This window comes from Aphidius gifuensis, linkage group LG3 (assembly GCF_014905175.1).
Source record: "Aphidius gifuensis isolate YNYX2018 linkage group LG3, ASM1490517v1, whole genome shotgun sequence".
In the NCBI taxonomy this organism is placed as follows: domain Eukaryota; kingdom Metazoa; phylum Arthropoda; class Insecta; order Hymenoptera; family Braconidae; genus Aphidius; species Aphidius gifuensis.
The window spans coordinates 2,500,088-2,527,150 of NC_057790.1; the positions used below are offsets into that span (position 1 = coordinate 2,500,088).

The 27,063-nt window shown below is 23.5% G+C and overlaps 1 protein-coding gene across 1 annotated transcript; it reads left to right on the forward strand.

Annotated features, from left to right (window-relative positions):
• Positions 1–27,016, forward strand: LOC122851404 (myb-like protein I). Its single transcript, XM_044150604.1, has 2 exons — positions 1–2,021; positions 21,095–27,016. The coding sequence occupies exon 2, from the start codon at positions 21,382–21,384 to the stop codon at positions 23,686–23,688; it is 2,307 nt and encodes a 768-aa protein (XP_044006539.1). The 5' UTR covers positions 1–2,021; positions 21,095–21,381; the 3' UTR covers positions 23,689–27,016.
• The last annotated feature ends 47 nt before the right edge of the window (positions 27,017–27,063 follow it).

The window sequence follows — 27,063 nt, forward strand, 5'->3', positions numbered from 1 at the left end:
TCAGGCAAAATACATACCTACCTACCTAGCTAGCCGGACGGCACTGTGCGCGCGCGGATTCTTCATCACTGTTGAGAACAAACTCTTGTGCGCGCGCTGCACATACAACTCGCCAACAGTCAAGAAAGGGTTTATTATTTTTTATTTTAAAACAATATATATAGTATATAGTAGTTATACTATAAAAAAACATACTTTGTTTTTCATTTATTGTTTAATTTTTATGAAAACAATAAAAACTACGCTCATCAGCTGTTGTGGAGTTTTGTTTTTTGTTTTTTTGGAGCAACTGACAAGTAGATTTTTCATTGAACATTGTTGGATTGAAAGTGTTGTTATTTTGATATAACATATATGTGTGTGTGGATATTTTTTATAATAAAGTGAGACATTTGTCTGTGTTGTTTGCTGGTTCTCAGTTACCTCTTGGCAATAGACAAGCAACAAGTTTACATCTACTCTTCGTACCTATACCGTAATCGACGCGACTCAGTACCCACCACAAGACAAAACCCGGCACCACACATACACATACATTTATAATATATATATATATACGAAGAAATCAACGAGAAGTTGTTGCTGCTGCTCCGAAACGCAATCTTCAGTGGCTTAAGCCGACTCATCGAGGAGAGACTTATCCTCAGCAACGTGACGTTTTTTTTTTTATATTTTTTTTTATTTTTTGATTATTATTATCATTATTATTCTGCTTTTTTGTTTTTCAATTAAGCTTTTATCTCAAATTTTTGTGTGCTAAAAATTCCTTTAAAAATATTTGGTTTTATTTATTTATTTGTGGAGAAAGACTGAGAAATAAAATATACATGATAAAAAAAGATATAAATATTAAATAAAAAAAAAAAGGAGTAATAAGCAAGGATACGGATCGCTGCGCCCCTTTGCCGGAGATATATATACAAGAAACTAAAGTCTTGAAAAAAAAAATAAATATATAAAAAAAGTGTGCACGTTTCGAGGCACTTGGCTAAATGTCAAACGACTTTGTCTGCTTTATGCAGTACGAAAAGGTGAATTAAACAATGTTTAAGTGAAGAAAAAGTTGAGAGAAAAAATAATATAAATTATACTTGTTATTATAATACTCACCCATCTTGATTATCATCATTATTTTATTATTAAATAAATAATTGTTGAAAAAAAAAAAAAACGTTTTTAATTTTCATTGTGATGGATTATTATTGATATTATTTCTGTGATGATAAAAGGTGTAGAATAATATTTTTTTTTTGTTAAAAAAAAATTTATGGTGGACTGATTGTACATCAGTTGAAAATAAAAAAAAAATCTTTTTAACGGTGGCTCGCGTGTGTAAAGAATACGTGGCATTAAAAAAAATATCCTCAACATCCTTCAACGAAAATTTAAAAACAAAAATCATGTATCTTTGTTGGTAGAATCTTCACGTTTCTCTTCTTATTTAACTCATTTTTTTTTCCTCATTCCCATCAGCAGTTTTAAGTCATACTTTTTTACATTTTTTTTATTCCCCTCTTTCCTTTATCCTTTTTTTTTTTTCATTATTATTTTATTTTTTTTAATTCGTTTGTCTCCTCTATCGTCTTTCTTTCGGTTCCGCGTCGTGCCTTCCGGGTTCAACGGTGTGCATCGTCCTGGACGAACCCGTGTGGATGTGATGATCAGTGTCGACGCGAAGACACATGGATAAACCTTAGTTTTATTTTTATTTATTTTTTTCATTCAATGTTTATTATTATTATTTAAAAATAAATTATCACTCAAGTGAATTGCACCTGATGCTAACAAAAAAAAAAACCAAAAACTTAATATCGAGTTTGAATTTTTTTTACATTTTTTTTTTTTAATTTTTCTTGTGAAAAAGTGTTTATTAATGATATTTATTATGTTTATAATATATTTTATAACAACAAGGAGCTTCATCATTCAAGACTGATTCATCAAAATTTGAATCAACGCATAGAGAAATATTTATTTTAAAAAAAATAAATAAATTTTTTTTACATCAATAATAATCAAAGGTTCGTTTAAATATTATATACTATTTTATAAATTACATTGTTATTATATGCTATTTTTTATAAATAATAATGTTAAACTTTCAATGAAATAATTTCACTTTAAATAGTATATTATTTCGCAGAAGGGCGTAAACTTGTTCAGTCGACGAGCTCAAATTTTACCTATATACATTGAACCGTTAGAGAAACGTGACACACGTGGCATTCCTGACATGCTACAAGTTTCCCCTGATTTTTTTTTTCCTATAAAATTATATCAAAACTTGCTTCAATAAAATAAATAAATATAAAGAAATTAAACATTAATAAAATTGCCTAAATCCATTAGATAAAAATTCATCAATTATATGAATAAAAAAATTTTTTTTACTCGTTATTTTTTATTTTTAAAAAGAAGCGGCAATATACCTTTATGACACAACAAAAAAAAAAAAAAACAAGTTGAATAGATGAAAAGCATTTAAAGTGTCTATACTGGAATGTCTATTTGGGTGCATTGATCCTAGATTGCTAGTTTTGATTTTCCCATTCTCGAACGCACTACATGGGGCACTGTACCACTTTCACAATCTTTTTGCTACTGTTATATATACATGATATGTGTGTAACTAGATGAAACCAACGAGAAAACATGTTGATAGATTAAAAAAAAAAAAAAAACAAAATTAAAATCATTTTTTTTAATTGTTAAAAAAAAAAATCCTTATGGATAACTGATAAGTCATTAAATTTGATAAATTTATTTTTTTAAATATAAATATGTGTTATGTTAATAAAAAATAACAAACAGGTGTTGCAAAATAAAAATTTAAATATTCCCACAAAAATATATATTACAAATAATAAAAAGAAAAAAAAAAAATATAATAAGCTTAGCATGTAGAGGATCGTTTATTCGCTCTGATTTGAATAGTTCGCGTGATGCAACATTGAGGACCTACGAGGTAACGAAGGATGAAGAAACAAATCACCAACCGGAATTTCCCTCATTCTCATGTGCACGTGTATATTTCATTATTGAATATAAAAAAAAAAAACCAAACAATTAACATTATTATATTTTTCATTTGTATATTTCATAAATTTTAAATAAACAACAAAAAAATATATTTATTTTTTATATTATATATTTCGAATAAATAAAAAAATTATTCAACACAATTTTTTATTCGTTAGGCGGTTGAGATTTTAAGAATAAGGACCAGGTAAAAATAAAAAAAAAAAAAGGGCCGCCCACCTGTCGTGAGAACAAGAGGTCAGTCATTGACCTCAAAAGTTCGGAAACTTTAAAGGGTCCCAAGTGAAGTAGGAAGACCTGCTTAGAACCGGAATTTTTGGATAATAAAAAAAAATAAATATAAAGGTATATTATAAAAAATAAAAATAGAGACGCATATACAAGGTATCTTTGAGGTCAGTCTACTTGGTTGGTTCCGTCGGTCGTTGATCATTTTTTATATATTTTTTTTCTTAAACTTTTTTTTATCTCGTGTTAAAAAAAGACAGTCATTAACGTTGGATTCATTCGTCGGTCAGTTTTCACTCGGTTCATTGCACAATTCAAACTTGAAATAAGAATAATAATAATAATAAAATATATATTTATAAATAAAAAAAAAATATATATATATATACTTAAAAGAGATCTTAATGTCCTGGGCAAGACACACACGTAAGAGCAATTGATCTCGTTTGAGCGACAACATATAGAATAGCCCCTCGTGACTCCTGAGAAAGTGTGAGATGAAATAAGGAAAAAAAAATACATTTTTTTTTAAATTTCGACATTAAACCAATAATAAATTTAACGCTACGAAATTTTTATATATTTTTTTATTATTTTTTGATAAGTATTTATTTTTTTTTTTTTTCTTCATATATTTTTTCTTTGATCAAATTGAACACTTTAATTAGGAAAGCATGATAATTATACCACTTTGTTTTCATGGTTGTTGAATATTAAAAATTAAAATATACCGATTTTAAATGAATATAAAAATAAACAATTTTTTAATATGACTTTCACCACAAATGAGCCACTTGTTTTCTTTATTATGCAAATATATATAAATATATATATTAACACTGTTATTTGCTTATAATATTAATTTGATTTTTCGGTTTTTTTTTATAATAATTTTAATCTTTGATGATTAAATAAGTGGAATATAAAAGGAACATTAAAATTAAGTATATTCGAAAAATGATTGATAAATTTTTATGTATGTGCAATGTATATTTACTTAACTTGAAATAAATAAATAAATTTGAGAGATGCATCTGGTTGTAAAATTGTGGGTGGTAAATTAAAAATTATAAGAAAAAAAAAAAAGGGTTAGTACTTTCTGAGCATAATATGTGAGATCAAAAAAATATGAAAAAAAGATAACTTATGTTAACGAGGCAATGTGTAAAGATTCATCTCTTATTAACATTAAAATCACATTTGTCTGCGATGTATTCAATAATTTAAATAAATATATATATATTGATGATAAAAAAAATAATTAAAAACATCTTGTTCTTCTATAGAAAAAAAAAAAAAAGATTTATTAAACATTAAAAGAAATGAAAAAAATTTATTTTCTCAAAATAATTACAATAGTAATTTAAAAAAAAAAAATGATAATTGATTTATAATTGATTGAAAAATTAATTTAAAAAAAGAAACAATAATAAATAAATATAAAAAAATAAAAATTTTAATTTGACAACGTGTTTAACAAGCAAATATATATTAAAGAGTAAAAAAAATAAAAATTCCTGATGTCCATAGGCCGTGACCATGATGCAGTATTAATTAGAATTAGTAATTAATTTTCAAACATAGTATAGTCATTTGGCCCACTCAAACGCAGTAATAACAAAAAAGAGGAAAAATAAAATTAAAAATAAAAAAGCCTCATTGCACGTCATGTTATCGCTTTGCAATTTTCTACGTGTTCACGTGTAACGAGGTCAGGCCCGCATCTGCTAACGAAATTTATTGATTTCACGTGATCGATACAACTTAATGATAAAAAAAAAAAAAATTAAAAATATCTAATACACACACAACAAACTCTATGATGTTGAGAAAAATAAAAATAATTTGTTTTTAAATTTGCATATGTATCCGTATGTACGATCAAAAATTCCTGAAACTCAAGTGCATATTCAACTACAAGTCTATGTCCAAGATGATTTTTAAAAACATTAAATATACGATACAAACATATACACTGTGACAGTTTCATGCTGTTGCTACTTTCCACAGTGAAACTTTTTAGATTACAACTAATGTATCCTCTTGGAAACTCAACAAATAATTTCAATAAATAAATAAATATATATTCAAAAGTCTTGTTTGAATTAAATATATTAAAAATCAATTTATTGTTATATACAAAAGTTAAATGAAAAAAGCTATTCTGCATTAGTAAAATTGAAAATAAAAAAATAAATAAATGCGTTTACAAATAATTATTAGTTAAATATATAAAAATATAAAATTGAAATAAATTTACATTATAAGAAAGAAAGTAAATTTTAACAAATAAAATTCAACGTTGGATGAGCACATCCATGGATAAATGTATAAAAATCATAGTATAAATATATGTGTGAGTTGATGATCATGCAATAGTAAATAAAAATATATATATTTTTTTTTAAAAAAAAACCACAGACTACCATGAAACACACTACACGTTGTATATAATAATATTGCTGGTTTGGCATGCATATATTATGATCAGGAAAAATAAGTCCCCCGCAACGATCACCACCATCATCATCATCACCATCATCATGCGTACACATACTTGTAAAATAAAATATCACAAAACACACATACACATACATACCCTTATATATGAAAATAATAAATTATTTATGTGTTGTTGTGTTGGTGTACGAAGGTATGGCTCATTTATAGGTGAACCACTCAAGCTATCAACCTGGCAAATGTCAAAGTATCTTTCAAAGAACTTGGCTTGAACTACCTCTATGAGCTCAATAAAAATTATCTATATATATTTTTAATTATGCTGTACATATAACCACAGTCAAATTGTGTCAAAAATTATATTAATATTTTTAAAATAATTAACTAAAAACAATATAATTATTATTTTTTTTTTTTACTTAAAATTATAATTATGTAGATATGTTGCGTGTATATTTGTTTTTCAATATATTAATTTAATAATATTTTTTTTCATGTGTTATGCAATCGAAACTGTTATAACACACACGATGAGGAAAAATAAACTTATTATTTAAAATATATATATTTTATTTGGTAATAAATTATGATAATTTTGGTGGAAAAAATATATGTAATTTTGTTTTTTTTTTTTGAAGAGTATTTAAAAGAAATTTAGAATATAAAAAATTATCCCACGATATGCGGTGGATTGATGGTTATCTTGTACAAATGTTTTGGTTGTTTCTTTTGTTTTGGCTACGGTATCGACTTCCTGCCATTTTCTACGTTTGTGAATAGAACAAGATGAGTATTATAAACACTATGTCTTCTACACGAGGAAGTAGTCCAAAAATAAAAATAAATATATAATAGTATAAATAAGTATTAATGTCAGCAAAATGACTAAATACTGAATTAAATAAAATAAAAATTAAAGACGGAAATACAAACCGTTATATGTACCAATGTATATAAAACTGGTGATTTTAATCCATCGTTACGTGATCATTTTCAAAGTGCAATGTTAAATTTAAATTATGAAAATAATAATGTATCACGAATATTAAATTTTAATATTTTTCGTCATTAAATTGACTTGCATTATTTTTAACATTTTTTATTTTATAGATAAATCATTTGCATAGTCAATAAGTCAATAACCAATGGCTACTTTTTTTTTTTTATTTCGATTTTTTTTTCCTCGTTCCAGTTGACCTAGCCGGAAATCACCATCTCCATCTCAACCAACGATAAATCACCCACTTTTGCATCGAAAAAAAAAATATATAAATAATAAATGAATAATAAATAATAATAATAATAATATTTTTAAAAAATAAAACCATAAAAAAAGAGGACAGATCATAAAATTGGTACACAGTAACTTACGAAAAATATTTGTTAATTTTTTTATTTTTTATCACCGTAATATCGAAATGAACATACAAGTATAATATAACCCGTTGAGCTATCAAATTCCACGTCATTTAATATTTAAGTAGGTCTATATAAATATATTATCCATTTATAATAATGATGAAAATATATATTTTTTTTAAATTGATGTTTTAAATTGTGAAACAAAAATTTTTTCTTCCGTGTGTATATTGAAGAAAATATAACTCTTTTTTTTTACGTAATATTTTGTGGATAAATATGACGATGTGTTGGGTGCAAACAAAGTGTATGTGATTTGAAAAAAAAAAAAAATAATATATATTATATTTATTTAAAATATGTGATGTATATAAGCAAGGGAATAAACTCGTGAAGCGTTACGAGAAAATAATGGTTGAATCAGATAAAAATAAAAATAAAAAAAATCATATACAACGCGCATAGCTGTTGAGTTTGTATTTTGTAAATATTTTCTTCATAGCTTTCGTTATTGTTGTTGTTGTCGTTGTTGTTGTTGTTATCCACTATGTATGTTGTATGAATTTTTATATTTTTTTCTAGATTCTTTGTATCTCTACTCGATGATTTTCGTGTCTAACTTGAGACGTGTGTGTGTGTAAATAATATTTTTAATTTTAATAATAATAAATTATAATAATGATAGTGTAGAATTGTGATACAATGATCAAGTCAATTTTAAAACACAGTCAATTACTAAATTTCATAAATATCTATTGATGTAAATATATAAAATAATATTTATTTAAATTTATAAAACAATAAAATTATTATAAAATATAATTTTAAATTAAAATTTATCAATATTTTTGTTATTTATTATTATTGCAATATTGATTACGGTATATTTTTTATTATCTATTATCGGTTGTATGTAAAATTGTACATGTCAGTTAATAATTCAATTACAATTTAAATTTTATTTATCTAATATCTTTATTGATTTTATTTTTGTCTGACTAAAATTGACTCTAACTACTAGACAATATAAATTTCATGAATTAATGTCATGAACAATATTGTTACTCAACAAATACACAAGTATAAACAAAATATATTTAAAAAATATTATTCAAATAAATAATGAGTCGTTAAGTGTGGGTGATAAATCAAAAAAATAATAATAAAATCAAATGTATATATAATTCCATGAAGAATGTTGTAAATTTCGTCAATCAATGAGTATATATTTATTTCTTGATTGATATCCACAGACACAAAAGTGTGTGGGTTTTAATGGCAACTTGCACAATAACAACAACAATAAGATAAAATAAATTTAAAAAAAAAAAAACTAAATAATTTTGCAGTAATATATTTTTAAAAAAAAACCAACATGAATATTTTAAAAATAAAATTTGATGTGATAATTAAGAATAAAAATATATACATTAAAATTATTTGATCAGGCATTTTCGTATCCACCTGTAATTATAAAAATTTGAGGTAAAAAAAAATGTATATAAAAAAAAATTGACACTATATTTATTATACATGCAAGTTAATATGCATTTAAAATGAATATTATGTACTCACTTTTGATGTGACGAAAGAGGTTAATCATCTGATGGACACTTTTTAAATTTATTTAAATTTTTTTTTCCTCTGAATATATCATATACTTTATGTCAAAAATAATAATTCTTGATTAATCAATGTGTTTTCATTTTGAATATATAAAAAAAAATTTATATAAATAAATTATGTTTGATATTAAAAAAATTTATATATAAATGCCAAATACATAGATAAAAACAATAATAAATAAAATATATATTTTAATTTTTTTTTTTTACAACTAATCAGTATTACAATCACAGTATCTTGTTACTCGGAGAACGAGCATTATATTCTCCTTGACTTCGACATCAAAAGAGGTCATGAAATACATTTTGTATATTATATATACTGTTAATAACTATTTTAAAGAGAATTAAAATAGACAAACTATTGCAACATCATTTTAATAATATTTTTACTTTAAAACACACGTGTCTTGTAACTCTTTTTCTCATGGTAATAATTTTTTTATCTCGTGATTATTTTTATTATTTATTATATTACAAACAGTATGAGGAAAAAATATATATAAAAAATACTAAATCGTCCTACACCACGTCTATAAAACACTTGGTATGTAAATCTATAATTAATGCAAATAAACAATAATTTTAATAATAGTTTTTAAAAATACCATGTGAATGATTCGTTAACAATTTCATAAAAAATTTAAAATAATAAATAATTGTTATTTATCATCTCACACTTGTGACTCATGATAAATGTCAATGAAAATTTTTTATAATTGCACATTTAATTGTCATATTGAATGTAAAATTTTAGAAAAAAAAAAACGAAAATTTATGGTAAATTATTTATTTTGTATAACGAGTTTTTATAAAAATTCGACATGTGTGATTTTTATTTGTTTATGACAATTATTTATTTGGTATACTTGTAAATATATGGTACCAGTCTACATCAAGGTGGCATCATTTAATTTTGTCGTTTTAAAGCTCGAACAATTTATATAGGTTTATATAACCTTGACCTAAAATAAAAGATTTTATCGTTAAAGTTTAAATATTGTCGTTAAATTTATTTAGTCAAGTAAAAGATACCGAATAAATAAGTACTGGCATAAATATATAGGTAGCTTAACTTGGTGAAAGACGAATGAGAAAATAAATAAATAAATAACTATGTATAAAAAAAATCCCGGAGGTCCATCTGTGCTTTATATATCTATATAAATTTTACAGCAACTGAGAAAAAAAAGCTTTCAAATAAAAGAAAATATACCGATAATTTGAGGACATTTTAAAAGTACATAATATTTTATTGTAAAATTAAAAAATAATAAATAAATAAAGACAAATTTTCTTGTTTTTATGATAAATATAAAATTGTTAATAATAAAAAATATTTTATCTTACGAAATATTATATTATTTAGTCAATAAACAAGTTGTAAGTAAAAAAAAAATTTCCAAGTCAATAAGTCAATAAAAAATCATCTAATTTTGCAATAATAATTAACAAATTTTTTGTTTTTATTATGTGAAAATAATTTTATATTTATTTAAATGTAAAAATTATTAACTGAACATCTTATTTGTTGTAAAAAATGAAACATTATTTCATCGCAGTTAAAAAAAATGACCGACATTTTGTGTTTATCGTTAAAACAGTCATTTATTACAACCGGCTTTATTTTTTAATATATAAATTTTGTTGGTTTTTTTTATTATTATATTGGCTTTTAAAAAAAAATTTTATTATCGTTATATTATTATTTTATTTGCAACATTGAGACACCCTCAGGCGTCACATCAAAACGGCATAAAAAGTAGCAAAGTCAGTATTTCGTCAGACCAAGTTATAGCAAAGTGGATTAATAAAGAAAAAAAAAAAAAAAATAGGGATGAAATGAATTTAATAATTCACAGTGTTTTTATTATTGTTAATAAAAAGTTCAATAAAACAATAAATCAATTTGTTAAATTGTCTTATTTTTTTCTTGAGCTGGGTGGGTATTTTCTCACGAATGACCTAATGCAAAATGTGAAGGTAACGAGGAAGTTTAATAAAATTAAAAAAAAAAAAAAGATAATCAAGAAAAAATGTAATATAAAACCTCAAAAAATATGTGAATATAAAAATTTTTTAAAATTTAAAAAAAAGAAAAATTAAATAAGATAAAAAGTATTTAAAAATTTAAACCGTTTGCTTCTTGAGGCAGTTTATTTTCTCAAGAAAAATTTACTCTGATTGCATATACATACTCTGTTTTTTTTTTTTTTTTTATATTTAATTCAAAAATAATAGCAGCAAAGCCGGATGACAGAGGAAATCAAACTTCCGGGATTAACTGTCAACAAAATATTTTGTTGTTTCTTATAATTTAGTTATATTTTATCATTATAATTTTTTTTTATAAATAATAATAATTAATATAACATCACATGATTTAAACTTTCACATTAAACCCAATATTTAAATATTTTTTATTACAAAATTTTGTCCCTTTTGATTGAACCACTTAATTTTCATGCCCAATCAGTCAGTATGACTCTGCCATTTTATTTATTATTAAATTTTTTATTTTTAAATTTAAATTTTTTTATTACTGCGTTTTTATTACTCCAATAAATGCATTTTAAAAATAATAATAATAACTCATCATTATATGTAGATATTTATATAATGATTCAAAAAAAAAATAATAATAATTTTATGAAAAAATAATGTTCATAATGTTTTATCTTGATTTATGAATATTTATAATTATAATCTACTTGTTTAATTTGTTTTTTTTATATAAAAATTATAAATAATCGTAACATGTGTATAATATATTTATAATATTCATTGTTTTATATTTTTATGTATTTTTTATTTAAGCCAAAATTATAATTATGTTAGGTGTTTAAGGATAATGAGGTGTATAGAAAATAATAAATCAATTATGTGTGTGCTCTTGAGTATCGATAATAAATGATAATAATTGAAATACCAGTTTATTTATGGAGGCTTGGCAATTTTTAATATAACTCTTTATTATTCATGAAATATTTACTTGCGTATATAATTAATATAATAGTAATTAAAAAATATATCATATAAAATTTTTAATACATTATTATTATGCACACTGATTCTCGCAGCTGATACACAAGCATCATTGATTTTTCTCTTGACTTTTAATATATCGACAACGGTATTTATGGACTTTGTCTGCACATATATATATTTACATCTGACAAGTATCTTGCTGTCTCTATGTTTTTATTTATTTATATATTTTTTTTTTTCATTTTTAGATTGCGGTTTAACTATTCTTAGTCACTACAAGTCAATCCTATGGCTCATCAACTTGAAATTATTTTTAATCATGATTTTTTGATATTTACTTCGTTAATGATTTTTTTTTTTATTTTTTTATAATTTTTTTTCTCATCATACTTTTTAATGCTTACTTTGTCAGATAATTTTATGCCTTTTTTTTTACTATATAAATTTTCCTGACATCTTGGGATTTGTATATATATATATTTTTTTTTATTCATAAAATTATAAATGATTTTTTTTTATAATAGAAAATTTAATATTACATCTATCTTTATTATTATTTTTTTTTTTTTGTATTTATTATCTTAGACATTGTAAAGAATAAATTGATTGGCAATCTTAATATCAAATTTTTTTGATTTGTATAGATTGACATGGGAAAATAATAATAATAAATAATAATCAATCTTGTAAAGAAATAATGTGGGTCAATCTCAATTGTCTTTTTTATTTTCTTTAACGTCACGTACATGTGTATACTTTCTTGAACGATTGTTTTTCTTTTTAAAATTTCTTTTTTTTTCTCAATCATATTTTTTTTTTTTTTTTTATTTCTCTGTTGTTTTTGGGTTATTTAATTTTATAAAAATTATTATTACTGGCTTGTGATAACAATCGAATATACTCGGCCTCGATATGTCGTACGTAAAAAATTAACCACGTGAAAAAAAAACGACCCTCAATGTCGTGTAACCTCGGCCTTGGACAGAATCACCTTTGAATGTCCCAAATTCGTTTCACTTGAATAATGTAACTTCCTCGACAGATACATTTTAATTTAAATATATTTCAAGTTAAAATATTTTCTTCTTTGTTTCAATTTTTTTCGAAATATTAATTCACTTGTGTATGTATAATTTCTCCTGTATAAATACCTAATTAATATTGATATTTTGTTTTATAATAATGTCAACAAGGCCGCACCAGGATCTTGATAATATACACTACTGATTTATGAGCTTTATCGATTTACGATTGCCATCTAGATCCCGCAGTTGTCTTTCGAATTATGCTGCTGACATTTTTAATTTAATTTAATTTTTTTCTTATTCTCTCAATATATTCAAATGTTTATCATTTTTTTTTTACCATAAACAATATTATATTTATAAAATTACATAGATAAATTCTTGCATCATCGAGCATCTCGAAACCTACGATTCTATTGTTCTTTAAATATTTTTTTTTTAACAAATAATTATTGTTGTTTTTTATTATTTTTTATCTCTATCATTATCATCACTTCTTTGTGTTAATTATATTTTATATTTCAATATATAATAAATATATTTGGTATTTTTTTTTCAAGCAAAAAAAAAAATATATAAAAAAACAAAAAAAATACCAGTCAATAAAAAAATTTGATAGTTAATAAAAAAAAAAATTAAATAATCAAATAAAAAAAATTTTTTTATTCATACTATATTATAATAAATATGTATGAAATTTTTTTTTTATTTTTATTTTGAATATAAATTTATAAATTAATATAAATATTTATTGGGAAAATATATGTATTTTTGATTATAGGGTTTATAAAATTAGATTGAATACTAACGGATTGAAAAATGAATATATAAAATTTAAAAAAAAAAAATATTATTATATAAAAAGAAACGGTATATAAATAAATTCGATTACTGTGATTTGAAATCATTTAATTTTAACTGTCTGTTGAGTCGATTCAATGGATCCACCTACGTGTTTTCATATATGATTCTCAATGTATATATATATGTACATCTACTAGAAGTTGTTTTTTTATTTTTTATATATTTTTTTTTTTTTATTTCTTGGTATAAGCGCGACTACGACCGGCCTTAATACGACTTTGATGGGCGGATTTCTACTTGCTGCAGCTACTCACCGTCAACAAACTTTTAAATATAATAATATTTCATAAATATTATTATATTTCTCTTTTACGATAATATATAAATCAAAAAAAAAAAAAATAATAATATATATACGATGGGTAATATAATTTTACAGTCAATATTATTTAAAATGAGGCAAAAATTCTGATCGAAAACTACTTGGCTTTTTTTACCCGGAAGTTGGAGTATTTACATTGACTGAGAATAATGCTTCATTAATGTATAACTTTGAATATTTAAAATGCAAAAATAAAAATATAAATAATAAAAATACCATATTGTGCGATCAATGTGCCAACTTTGGTATAGTTTTGTGCACACTTTGCAACCTTCATTGTATTATTCGAACGATAAATTACGATGTAATTGATGCAGATACTGAGATATATCTTTTACGGTATTGCGTTATTGTATAGATGCACACATGTGGCGTCAAAAATAAATATATAAATAAATAAATAAAAAAGGTACGGAAACAAATAAAAAGAGGATAAAGACAATGCGTGCTTGCACGTTTCCAAAGATGGATGAGACTTAACCATTGATTTTTCGTATGCCAACGAGGGAACTCTCGAATATATTTTTTTTTCTTTTTATTTTTCATCTTTTTTGGTATCATGATAAAACAAGACAATGTAACCAGGTAGATTTAAAAAAAAACCAAATAAACATGAGATCGGAACGGATGTATATACAAACCTTAAAATGCGCAACGAGTAGATTTTTTTTTTTCTTCTTTTTCTTTTTGCCGAAACTCTCCAACTGATAAAAAAAAAAAACATTTCTCATTGATACACTCAAGGCTGATTTTGTATATATAAACCAACGTGTCATCTAAAAATTTATTTTGCAAAATAAAAATACGAAGATTGATGGCCTAGTAGCAAAGATCAATTGTACATGTGAAATATCCAACAAAATATATGCGTTGAAAAAAAAAAAAATTGTAATTTTAAAATCAGACAGGAACCAGACGGTTAATCAGCGTTGAATTTTGAATTTATATATTTAAAAAAAAAAAATTGATTGACGGTTTGTATATATGAAAAAAAAAAAAAAAATATTAGTAAATTAAAAAAAAATCAACACATTCATTCTGACTACATAAAAATTAACATAATTATTAAATGTGCTTTTTGAATAAAATAAAAAATAAAATATACAAGTATATATAGTATTCGATTGAATTTAAAAAGTAAAAAAAATTACTTGATTGGGATGTATCTCATCAACTAATGAGCAATTACAAAGTAACCATCTGGCAATTTATGTCGATATCTAGGCCACCTCAGTACTTAATTTCCCATCCAAATAAAATAACAAACTTAAACATGTTGAAAATAATAAAAAATATTAAATTAAAGATAAAAAAATGAGATAAAAAATTTAAATAAAATTAAATAATAATAAAAAAATATATTAACCTGATATTTAAAAATTTAAAATAACGATAAACCATATGAAAAATTGTTGCAAATTTAAAATATTTAAATTTAATTTAACATGAGTGGAAAATACGATGGGGAATTTTCATAAAAACCATAATTTATTTTTACCCATCAACCTACTTGTACACACACACAATTAATTATAAAATCATGCCAATAGACATTGACTAAATTAAAAAATATATCCCTCAATAATTTATAAAACTTATTGCATTACAAAAATTTCTCAACTCGTTTAAATATATCTAAATCTAAACGCTCCATTAAACTGTATATTTCAATGGCCCTTTGCCAGTCTGTATAAGCAATAATAAAAAAAAAAAATATAAATACAAATTAATTGACTTGAAGTCATTGTAAATATTTTATCAAGTAATACACTTGATTATAAATATATTAACAAACACAAGATACATATATCTGTGACATATTTTATAGTTAATATATATTAAAACTTAGTTTAGAGTCAAGTTGGTCTTGTTGCATATATGCACTTGCTGTTGTAAATAATTGCATAATGCAATCTTTGTTTGTAACCAGCTGTAACATAAAAAAATATGAAAAAAAAATTCTCGCAATGCCAACAACATGTCTAGTTTATATCTACAACTCGACATAATCTAATAATAATTTTTTTTTATTCAAAAACTATTTTTTTTTTTTAAATTTTAAATATTACTAAATGAACATAGTTAAATCAGGCATTTTAGAAAATTTTATTTTTTAAATTGAAACTATTTCCGCACGAACGGACTCGAGTGTATATTTATTTTTTTTTCTGATATTTTTCTTTACCTCATGACTGCAGTTATACGGTGATATAAATTTAAATGTGCATTGTATATGAATATAAAAAAAAAAAAAAAATTTATTATATTATTTATACAATTTTATAGATATAATTGCATAATGCTCTGTGTTATCTTGAGATGTTAAATCAGTAGATCCGGAATCGTGGCATCGACACACATTTTACAATACCCATAAGTTGTTTATTTTATTTTTATATATTTTTATTATAACCTAATAATTTTTTATTTTGTTTAAAAAAAAAAAGAAATATATATACAATACTGGCAATTTAGTGGGCGTAAAAAGGGCATTCTTTGATGTCGTCCGGCGAATTGTTCCGTTATTTATATAGCTTACAGAATACAGTGTATATATCTCTTTGAATTTTTGTCCAATTCTCCAGGCATGTCTGGATATTTTTCGTTTCGTGTGTGCACAAGTCTAATTGCCCATTGCAAGTGGGTTAAGGGGACTTTTTTTCGAGTATATATACATCAATTATAATTCTCCAAATTTTTTTTGTTTTCTTAATTATATTTTATCTTTATTTTTATTGTTAATTAATCTATGATTATATTGCAAATTTTTCAATTAAAATTGATCTTATTTTTTGTAATTTTCATGTTGATTTATTAAATTTATACTCAATGCATTATTTAATGATTTTTTTATTGATATAGAAATTTTTTTTTTTTTTCATTAAAGTTAAATATAATAATAATAATTGATGTACAAATTATATTATAATGGATTTAAGTATACTTTAACAAATTATTGCATGTAAGCGAAAAAAAAAAAAACATTATTAAAAAAGACAATTAATTTTTAATAGCCACCAAGTGCATTTTATTAATCAATATATATAAAGCTTGCACATTTCATTTAATATATTACCAATAATAATTAAATACAAATACGAAAGTTTTAATTAAAATAAATACGACAAATGGGCGTCAAGATATCCATTACAAACGCCATTCCGCGGATCAAAAGAATTGCCTCTCATCATGAAGAGACTAAAATAAAATAATTGTATCAACAAAATTGACGTTGCAATCGCTTAAGAATGAAATAAAAATTACAACTGTTTTTTTAAAAAAAACCACGAATTGATGATGGTTAATTGGCGTGGATTTTTCAGTTGTGCCTTATTTTTTTTTTTTTATATAAATGCGTGTAATTATCCGCATCTCATCAGCCGGAAATGTCATTTGGATATTTTTTTTTTCCAATTTTGTCTTGATCTTTTTATGCCAAAATAAATTTATATTAAAAATAAATTAACTCATATATAATTACTATTAAAATTATCCGGATTTCCTCAGATTTCTTTTATTCAATTTCACTTGTAGACATTATAAATTCAGGTCGTTGCCAAAAATCAACATTATTATTTTTTTTTTTTTCTTGCAAATAAAGAGAAGTTGAAATGCAATTTTAAAAAAAGCCATAAAAAAAAGGGTTTAAATAATTCTGAGGTAAGAAATGAGAAGTTAAATTATTCGTGCAAATGAAGCGATAAAGTCGAGAGGTAACCAGTCATTAATGATCGTAAAATTTTGACCAATTCCAGTATCTTATATATACATACAAAAAAAGTTTTATTCAACATGCGAGTTTATATATCTCATGAGTTTCGATTTGCAAAAACAATTAAACACACTTTTTCAATGAGTACATTTATTTTTTTTTTTTCTTCTTAATTTTTTGACCTCATATATGCATTTGTATAAAAAAAAAAATTTCATGCGACCATTATCATCGATGAAACCCACGTGTCCAATTCCTTGGTTTTTTAAATTATTCAAAATTTTTTTTTAATACACATAGCATAACCAATAGCTATAATAATAATTATAATAAACCACTTATTTAATTTTGTGTAGGTATACATGCGTCACGAATATTATTTTAAATTATTTTTTTTTTATTTTTTTTCACTCGAAAGAGCCTGATTATCCACATTGAATCCGGCGTATTTGGGTGTGTTTATTCAACCGCAAATTTTTGAATGCAAAATACCAAGAATATTGAATGGAAAATTACCAACTTTATATATATATATTGAAAATTGAATTATTTTGTTTCTGTGTCAATTCGTGATACATTTATTTATTTAAAAAATTTTTTTTTATTTGAAATTCAGTGTCATTTTAAATATCACTTGCTTCGAAAAAATATAAATTTTATTTTAACTTGTTAATGATACTTGATGATATTTAATAATTATTATTATTTAATTATTAATATTTTTTGTTGTAAAATTTATTTGTTCAATATTTATTTTAATATATATTTTCATGTTTAATATAGAAAGTTTTTATTTTTACAATCAAGTTTAATGTCAAAAAATGATTTATTATAATTTTTTTTTTTATCATAGTAAAAAGTATATTTAATTAGAATTATTTTATTTATTTATTTAATGATTATTTAATGGTAATTTCGGTATTTTTTTTTTTATTTTAAATTTTCACTTTTGTTCATTTTTTTTTTTTTTTATTTTTATGATTGTTTTTTGATTATTGCTGTTGTTGAGATGGGACTGGGATATATTTTATTACTTTTAAAAAAAATAAAAAAATATATACAGTTAAAGTCAAAAATTGGTTGTCCATGAGACGAAAGGTGCACAGCCCTTTCTACCTGCAACCAATTACAGACGTCTGTCTCTGTATCCCAAAATGTTACCCAAACTTCTTCTCAAAGTCACCACAACTACCTTCAGTATATAAAGTACAATCGTGTGACCCCATTCTTATTTATCTTTTTTTTTTTTTTTTTCCATTCTTACTTAATTTGCTCCTTAAATTTTCAACCATCATTGAAAACCAAAAATCAACTTGTTTTTTTTTTTCCTTGAAAATACAATTTGACACATACATGCGTATATTCTGATTTTTTACAAACTCAAATATCCATACATAATTTAAATAAATAAAAATAAATAATCAAAATTACATATAAAATTTTATTAACATATAAATGTAATTTGTATCATTAAAAATTTTGTATCACCAAAAAATACATGAATGTGTTTATTTAAATAATATAAAATAAAATAAAAATAATTTTTTTTTTTTATTATATATTTTAAAAAATCATCATTAAAGTCTACCTGGGGCGCAAGTGCATTATATGTTGACAAGTTAAACCACAAATGTTTATTTCGGTAAGATCGTTTCTCTTCCATCAATGATATATCCTTCACAAAACATGATCAGGATCGCACACGCCGATATCTTATTAATAATGCAACAAACGTACATTATTTTTTTTTCAACTTAAATATATATCAAAGTCTCCATTTAACCACACTCACCATCCTTTTATAATTGAGTAAAAATTAAGTAATACATGCCTCATTAATGTCACTCCATAAAAGTTTAAAAAATTAAAATTAAAAAATTAAATTTCTACTAATGCAAATAATGTATTATCAAATGACAAAAAAATATTTAATATTAAAATGAAAAACTACTGGAAATTTTTTTTTTTTTTATATGCAAATTTTATATTTATTTATATCAGACAATTTAAATAGCTACCGCAAATGTACCGTTAATTGCTCCATCCTTCATCACCTTTACAAAAAAAATAATATCAAAAAAAAAGTATATAAATAAATAAATAAAAAATATTATACAAAGTATTAAGAAAAAAAAAAAAGAGAAGCAATACGAATAAGATATATATGTATAAAAAAAAAAAAGTAGTAAAAAATAACAAACGTCAGACCGCAATAAGAAACCTCGGACATCCGGGTGTGGGGGCCTTCGAGGTTCTTTTGCGCTTACTATACAGAATCTCTCGCATTGTTAAACACAGTGTATAGAGAGGTATATTATCTACGTGGTATTTACAATCATTTTTTTCCTCTTAATAATTTTTAAATATTTATCTTTGTTGCATTAATATCCATACTCTTGAACACACGGTATTAATTTAGTGCGAGTTTATTACAATTTATAAATTTTATTTTTATGTATTTCTTATTTTTCAATTATAAAAATGAAATAATATTATATTCTGCATTTGTTTAAAATCATTTTAGACTTTTTTTTTTTATTATTATTATTTATTTATTGTGAAATAATTATCTTGATTTTTTTGTTCTATACTATTGATATGTACATATTATTTTTTAAAAATACTTGTAACAAGTTTGACTCGATTCAATGGGAATTTATCATTTATAATGTAAACTTTCCCACGGCAATATTTGATCTAGTTATTTAATTTTTGATTTATTATTTGTTATTAAGTATAACATCAAAATATATATAAAAATATTTATTTGATATAATTAATATTTAATTAGTATAATTAAAATTTTCTTTTTTATATTTTCATTATTACGTATCAATAATGAAAAATGATATTTAAGATTAATAATGCATAGTAGAATTTTCTTGAATAATATATATGAGATATAAAAAAAAGAAAAATTAAATAGAAAAAAAAAAAAGGTTCAGCAAGCTCTGTAGGACAGTGGGCCCAATAACGGGTTACCCCTTGGCTACAAGATTATATTTCTCCAACCGGTTTTATGACTTTTATAACTCCTCGCCCTCGCCACTTATTTTATAAAAATTTTTTATAAACATATAATACCAATCAAAATTATTAAGCGTATATAATATTTATACTATTTTAACTGATGAAAATAGAAAATAAAAAAAAAATAAAAAAGTAAATATAATTATTTTTAAATATTTCAAAACACACTTTGTCTCTTGAATTAAAAAAAAAGCAAATAAAAAATAACAGATTACTAATTACAAATAAAACTAATTAAGAAAAAAAAAAAAATGAATTAATTTTTTTTTATCAAGACTATAAGGGAGTGTCTATATGTATATAAATTAATATAATTTTTTTTCTTTTTTTTTTTAATAAACGACTTGTACAAGCTAACTGTAAATTTTAATAGTTAAAAAAAAATAAAAAAAAATTGTATGTATATGAAACATGTAGTAACCGAGTTAATGATTATTTGCAGGTGTAACGAGTAACCAGAGGAAAGACAACAGTAGTAGTAACACGAGTCAAGGATGCCGTGGCCGATCGGGCGAGGAGATTCCGGACACGCTTGAGTCACACACTGGAAGCAACTTTGCAAATAAAAAAAAATTAAAAAAACATATATATATTTATTAACAGTGGTGGTTGTTTGCAATATAAAAGAAAAAAAAATATAAAAATATAAAGAAGGAAGCTGTAATAATAGTATAATAATTAAATAGTAAATTTATATCAATAATACTGGCTGGTTTAGTGTTGTTTGGGATGGCAGACCTGACGCAGGCATTTGCCCCAGGCAATGCAAGTGATGATCTTGGTAAAACTGATTTTTTTGATTTTGTTGTATCACCACCACCTCATTGTCCATCAAGTGGTGGTATATCTGATGATGAAAATTACTTACATCGTACAAATTGTCGTGATATAAATTATTTACAAGATGATCATGATATGCATGATATACATACAACATCAGCATCATCATTTATTAAAGAAACAAATAATAATACATTAACAGCATTACCACCAGTATCAACAATAACTGGCTCATTAAATCATCATCATCATAATAATAATCATCATCATAATAATAATAATCATCATCATGTAAGAAATCATTGTATACAAAGTACTGATGATTTACAAATGGATCAATCTGATTGTGATTATTGGGGTACAGATGATAGTAAAGAACAAACATGTAATATTTTACTTGAAGATTTAAATAAATATTGTTGGTCAACACATACAACAAATACACAAAATCAAAATGATATACATTCAAATAATGAACATCCAGTACATCGTATTACAACAACAACAACAACACAAACAACAAATGATCGTCATCATAATACTGATGGTGCAATATACACATTAACTGTATTAAATAATGAAGGTAATTCAATGGATGGTCTTGATTGTTGTAAAAGTCCAACAGCAGCATCATCTGAACCATGGTCATTAAGACCAAGTATTGATCTTGATGCAATATTAAATCTTGAATCAACAACAAATGATCAAGATACAAATGATAGAATACCTGAAAGATATCATCTTATACCAACACCAACATCACAATACACTGATGACAGTGGTTTTGTTGAGAGTAAAGAATTATGTAGACAAAATAATAATAATAATATAAATATAAATAATAATAATATAAATAATATAAATAATAATAATATCAATACCAATAATAATAATAATAATAATACAATTAATAATAACAACAACAACAACAACACGACAAGTATCAATAATAATAATATAAATAGTAACAATACAACAACAACAACGACGACGACAGCAACAACTAAAAAATTAACAACTGGTGATAATAATAATGATTGGAAATTAACAGATCAAAATCATTTACATGATACTGTTGTTGTTGCAACTGTTAGTAATGATTCAGCTGAAAGTTTATTACGTAGTGCATTACAAGGTAAACTTTATTCTGGTACAACACAAATTGTATCACCATCATCAAGTCAATCATCAACAATATCATTATCAGTATCTAGTAATAATAGTTTACAAATAATTGAACATCAACAACAACAACAACAACAACAACAACAAGCACAAACATCACAAGATCCACAACAAAATGAAACAATGGAAACATGTACAGAAGATGATTTTTTATTATCACAATTTGATAGTGATAATTATCAACCAGATGATTATGAAAAAATAAAAAGAATTGCTGATGATGTTGTTGAAACATATTGTAATAATATGGAACAACCAGTAACAGCAACAACAACAACATTAATGTATACATTAGATCCAACAAATGGTAGTTTAGGAACAATAACATTACCAGCTGAACTTGGTCATGTTGGTACTGTAACTGTTGTTGCAACACAACCAGATTTATTACAACCATCAACATCAGCAGGTTTAAGAAATGATAATGATAATCAAACAACAAATAATCAAATACAAATAACATCAGCAAGAACAATAACAGCAATACCATCAACATCAACAGCAACACCATCAACATCATCATCATCATCTGCTTCATCATCTGGTTCATCATCATCAATAATAACAAAAAAAACAAATCATAATTTAACAACAAAAACAGCAAAAAAATATTGTAGAAGATCAGGTAAAAATAGCAACAATAATAGTAATAACAACAATGATCATAGTCAACCATCAACATCTGGTACAAGTGGTAGTGGTCTTTCTCATTCACAACCTGGTTGTAGTAGTGGTGCTTCTGGTTCTGGTAGTTCACCAAGTTCTGCACAAAGAAAAGAAAGATCATTACATTATTGTAGTATATGTAGTAAAGGTTTTAAAGATAAATACAGTGTTAATGTTCATATTAGAACTCACACTGGTGAAAAACCATTTGCATGTTCATTATGTGGTAAAAGTTTTCGTCAAAAAGCACATCTTGCTAAACATCATCAAACACATAATGCACAAAAACCAAATACTACTAATGGCAATAGTAGTAATGCTAGTAATTCAAGTCCAACTGAATCAACAACAAATTCCAGAGGAAGCACTTCAACTGATATGACTGGCAATCATCAGTCAAATTAGTTTAATATTTTTTTTTTTTTTTAAATATTATTATTATAAATTGAAATTATTGTAGTTATTAGTTTTTAGAGTATATATTTGGTTGCTAATTAATTATTATTGATTTTTCAATACTCGTGTGATAAAATATTAGTTTCAATGTTAAATTTGCGAGCTCTCTATTTTTTAATAAATAATTACAGTTCATTTACTGTACACTGCCGGTATATTTAATTCCTCACGTGTTTTATCATCGTCTTCTTGAATACCTGATTGTTGCAATACAAAAAAAAAACAATAATAATAATTAGATATATATCATTTTTAAAAAATAAAAATTAGTAAATTTTATTTTTTTGCATTATCATTTGATGATAATTAATTTTCATAATAGTTAATTATAACTTTTGCAATTATTATTTTTTTTTAGGAAATAATGTTTAATGAAATTTTTAAAAATTAATTATGTAATTTTCTTGATTGGATGTGTGTGTGTATGAATTTGTCAAGGCCAGTTTATTTAAATTTAAATATTTTTTTTTTAAGTAAATCGAAAAATTTCTTAATCTGTTTACATGACTTAGAAATGTCATGACTAATTTAAAATAATCATGTCAGTATGCCTAATGTTTAAATGACGTAAGTTATTAAAAAAAAAAAAATTTTAATAGTAGAAATTATAAATCCATAAGCATATGAAATTTAAAAAAAGGAATTTTTATTTTAAGCATGTATGAAAATGATAATTATTTAAAATATATTATTGATGAAAATAAATATATATATATTTTTTTTTTGGGTGAAGTTGATTGAAGTATTGGTCAAAAGACGTGAGGAATTTATATTTTATTTGGTTCGGGGACCTTCACACGAAAACTGCCTGTAGCGGTGAGATCGACATTATTGCGCGTGTCTGACTTTTATAAATATTTTTTATTATTTTTTTATAACAAACATGACAAACGCCACCGTGTGCTTGCCCCGCTGGGTTTTACTTTAATACAAATAATAATAAATAATTTACATATTTATTTAAACAAAAAAAACTTTAAAAAAAAACAAAAAAAAAAATGATATAATAATATAAAAACAAGAAAAAAAAAAATAATAATTTCCTAAGTTTTTTTTTATTTTTTTTTGCAATATTTCCACTACAGTAAAACCGTTAATTATGTATTAATTTAATTGTCGAGTATTACCCACGCAGAATTACAAACTGTCATCTATCGACATGTTGTAAAACATTTATTTTTTTTTTTACAAACAAGTCTACCGTATTAGAATTTTTAAATATATCAATAAAATTTTCTCGTTTATAAAATATCACAGAATAAATTAAACTGTATAATAATTTGTGAATTTTTTTTCCATTTGATTTTGTCGAGAGAGAGAGAGAGAGAGAAAGAAAAAGAAAAAAAGATTTTTAATTATTTTTCATTAATAAATAATAAAAATAATTAAATGTATTTTTTATTTGTCATGTAACAATGTAAAACAATTAAGTAGCATGAACTGTGATTTTAGATACATACTCAAGAGTTGTTAGAATGCGTTTATAAATATTTTTTTATTATAAATATATATACAGTATTTCAATTAAATATCATTTCAACATTGAGCAATCTTCAATCATTAAAAAAAACTGTATAAAAAATATATTAACATATTTTAATATCAAAAATTCAATCACGAAAAAATCATTATAAAAAAAAAAGTATAATTTGTTAACAAGCCGGAGGAGACAATTCAAAGGTAAACTATATATTACTGTTATTTAAATTTAGGTAAAGGTAAAAATAAATATAAATAAACAAAACTGTAATCTATATATAAACAAAATAAATAAAAAAAATAAATACTATTATGAGAAAATAATAATATAAAAACGTGGGAATATAAAAGTCGCGTGTTAGTTCATCTCAAAGACATGATCATTCACCCTGTATGTATTTTGTTAATAAAAAAAAAATGAAAAATTTAAAATAAACAATAATTAATTTTACAACTTAATGATTACCTGAGTAAAATTAAAATAAACATATAAATTTTCTTTAACATTTTTCAATATATAAATTAAAAATAAATAAATAACAAAAAAAAAATTTTTTTCTTTATATGGCTCATTCTAATTCTCACAAGATTATTATGATAAAAAATTTGTAGAAAAAGAAAATTTAAATGAATGAATGATAGACTGATATAGCTATTTATTAACATGATAATTTTTTTTTTTTTTTTTTCTTTTTTAAATATACACAGAGGGTTTATATTGAGTTGCTTTCATGTTTATAGTTTTATGGCACGCATGAACGATCTCTTACGGGGTGCCCAGACCTTTTAAAATCGTAGGTCAAAGTTTGCGAAAGTTTTATTTAAATATTTCTGCAAAAACTGTTGGTTCTTGTCGGTGTTACGTGTTGTCGATGGTAATTGCACGTTACTTGTGAACACTCTTGCGTACATGAGAACAACTCGATGCATTACGATCTCAAATAAATATGTTACACACACACACACATTCATCTTGATTGCGTATGTATATTTTTTTAAACTTTTTAAATTAAAATACATAGATAGTGTATAAACCTACATTTTCAACTCTTGTATATTTTTATTTATTTATTTTTTTTATTATATTGAAAAAAGAAAATTTTAAAAAACTAAAAACACTGTATATTTCCGGTATCATAAATTGTCAATTAAATAAAGTCAAAAAAAAATATAATTTTATATAAATATATGTAAAATAAAGAGTATATATTTATCTCATAAAATCAGATGATCAAGAAACACTAATTGTATATGTGTTTCATTTTGATTCGTTTATCAGGTGATAAAAGAAAAAAAAAATGATATGAAAATCAAGAAACTTGTAAAACGAGTGCAATGTTTTTTTTAAAAAAAAAAAATCATGTTGATGCTAAAATAAGTACGGTAAAAAATTAACAGCACAAATTTTATTGATAAAAATAATAAAAAATTTTATTCGGAGTATATTTATTTAGTGTTTTTCGTTTAGTAAATTTCCATATTATTTGAAAGATAATATTAAGCATACTTTCTCCAATTTAAAAGAGAATTTACCGTTTTTTTTTTTTTTTTTATTTTTCATATCAATAATCATTTAAATAATCATACAAACGCCCTTGAATTATATTCAAATAATCATGTCATACCTCCAGGTTAAAACAATTTTTATTTAGTTTTTTTTTTTTCTGGTGCATAATATTCACCTTCGCATATTATAACGCAACCCTGTATCACGTTTTAACTTTGTGCATACCCACGCGTTTATTTAGTCTACTATTTTATATTTTTTTTAATATGTATATTATTTTCTACGAATGTCGTGCCTTACTTTGTATAGCCTATTAACCTTCTAACGATAATATAGGT

Coding starts and splice junctions, on each gene's coding strand:
- LOC122851404 (XM_044150604.1), top strand. CDS start 21,382: ATGGCAGACCTGACGCAGGCATTTGCCCCAGGCAATGCAAGTGATGAT.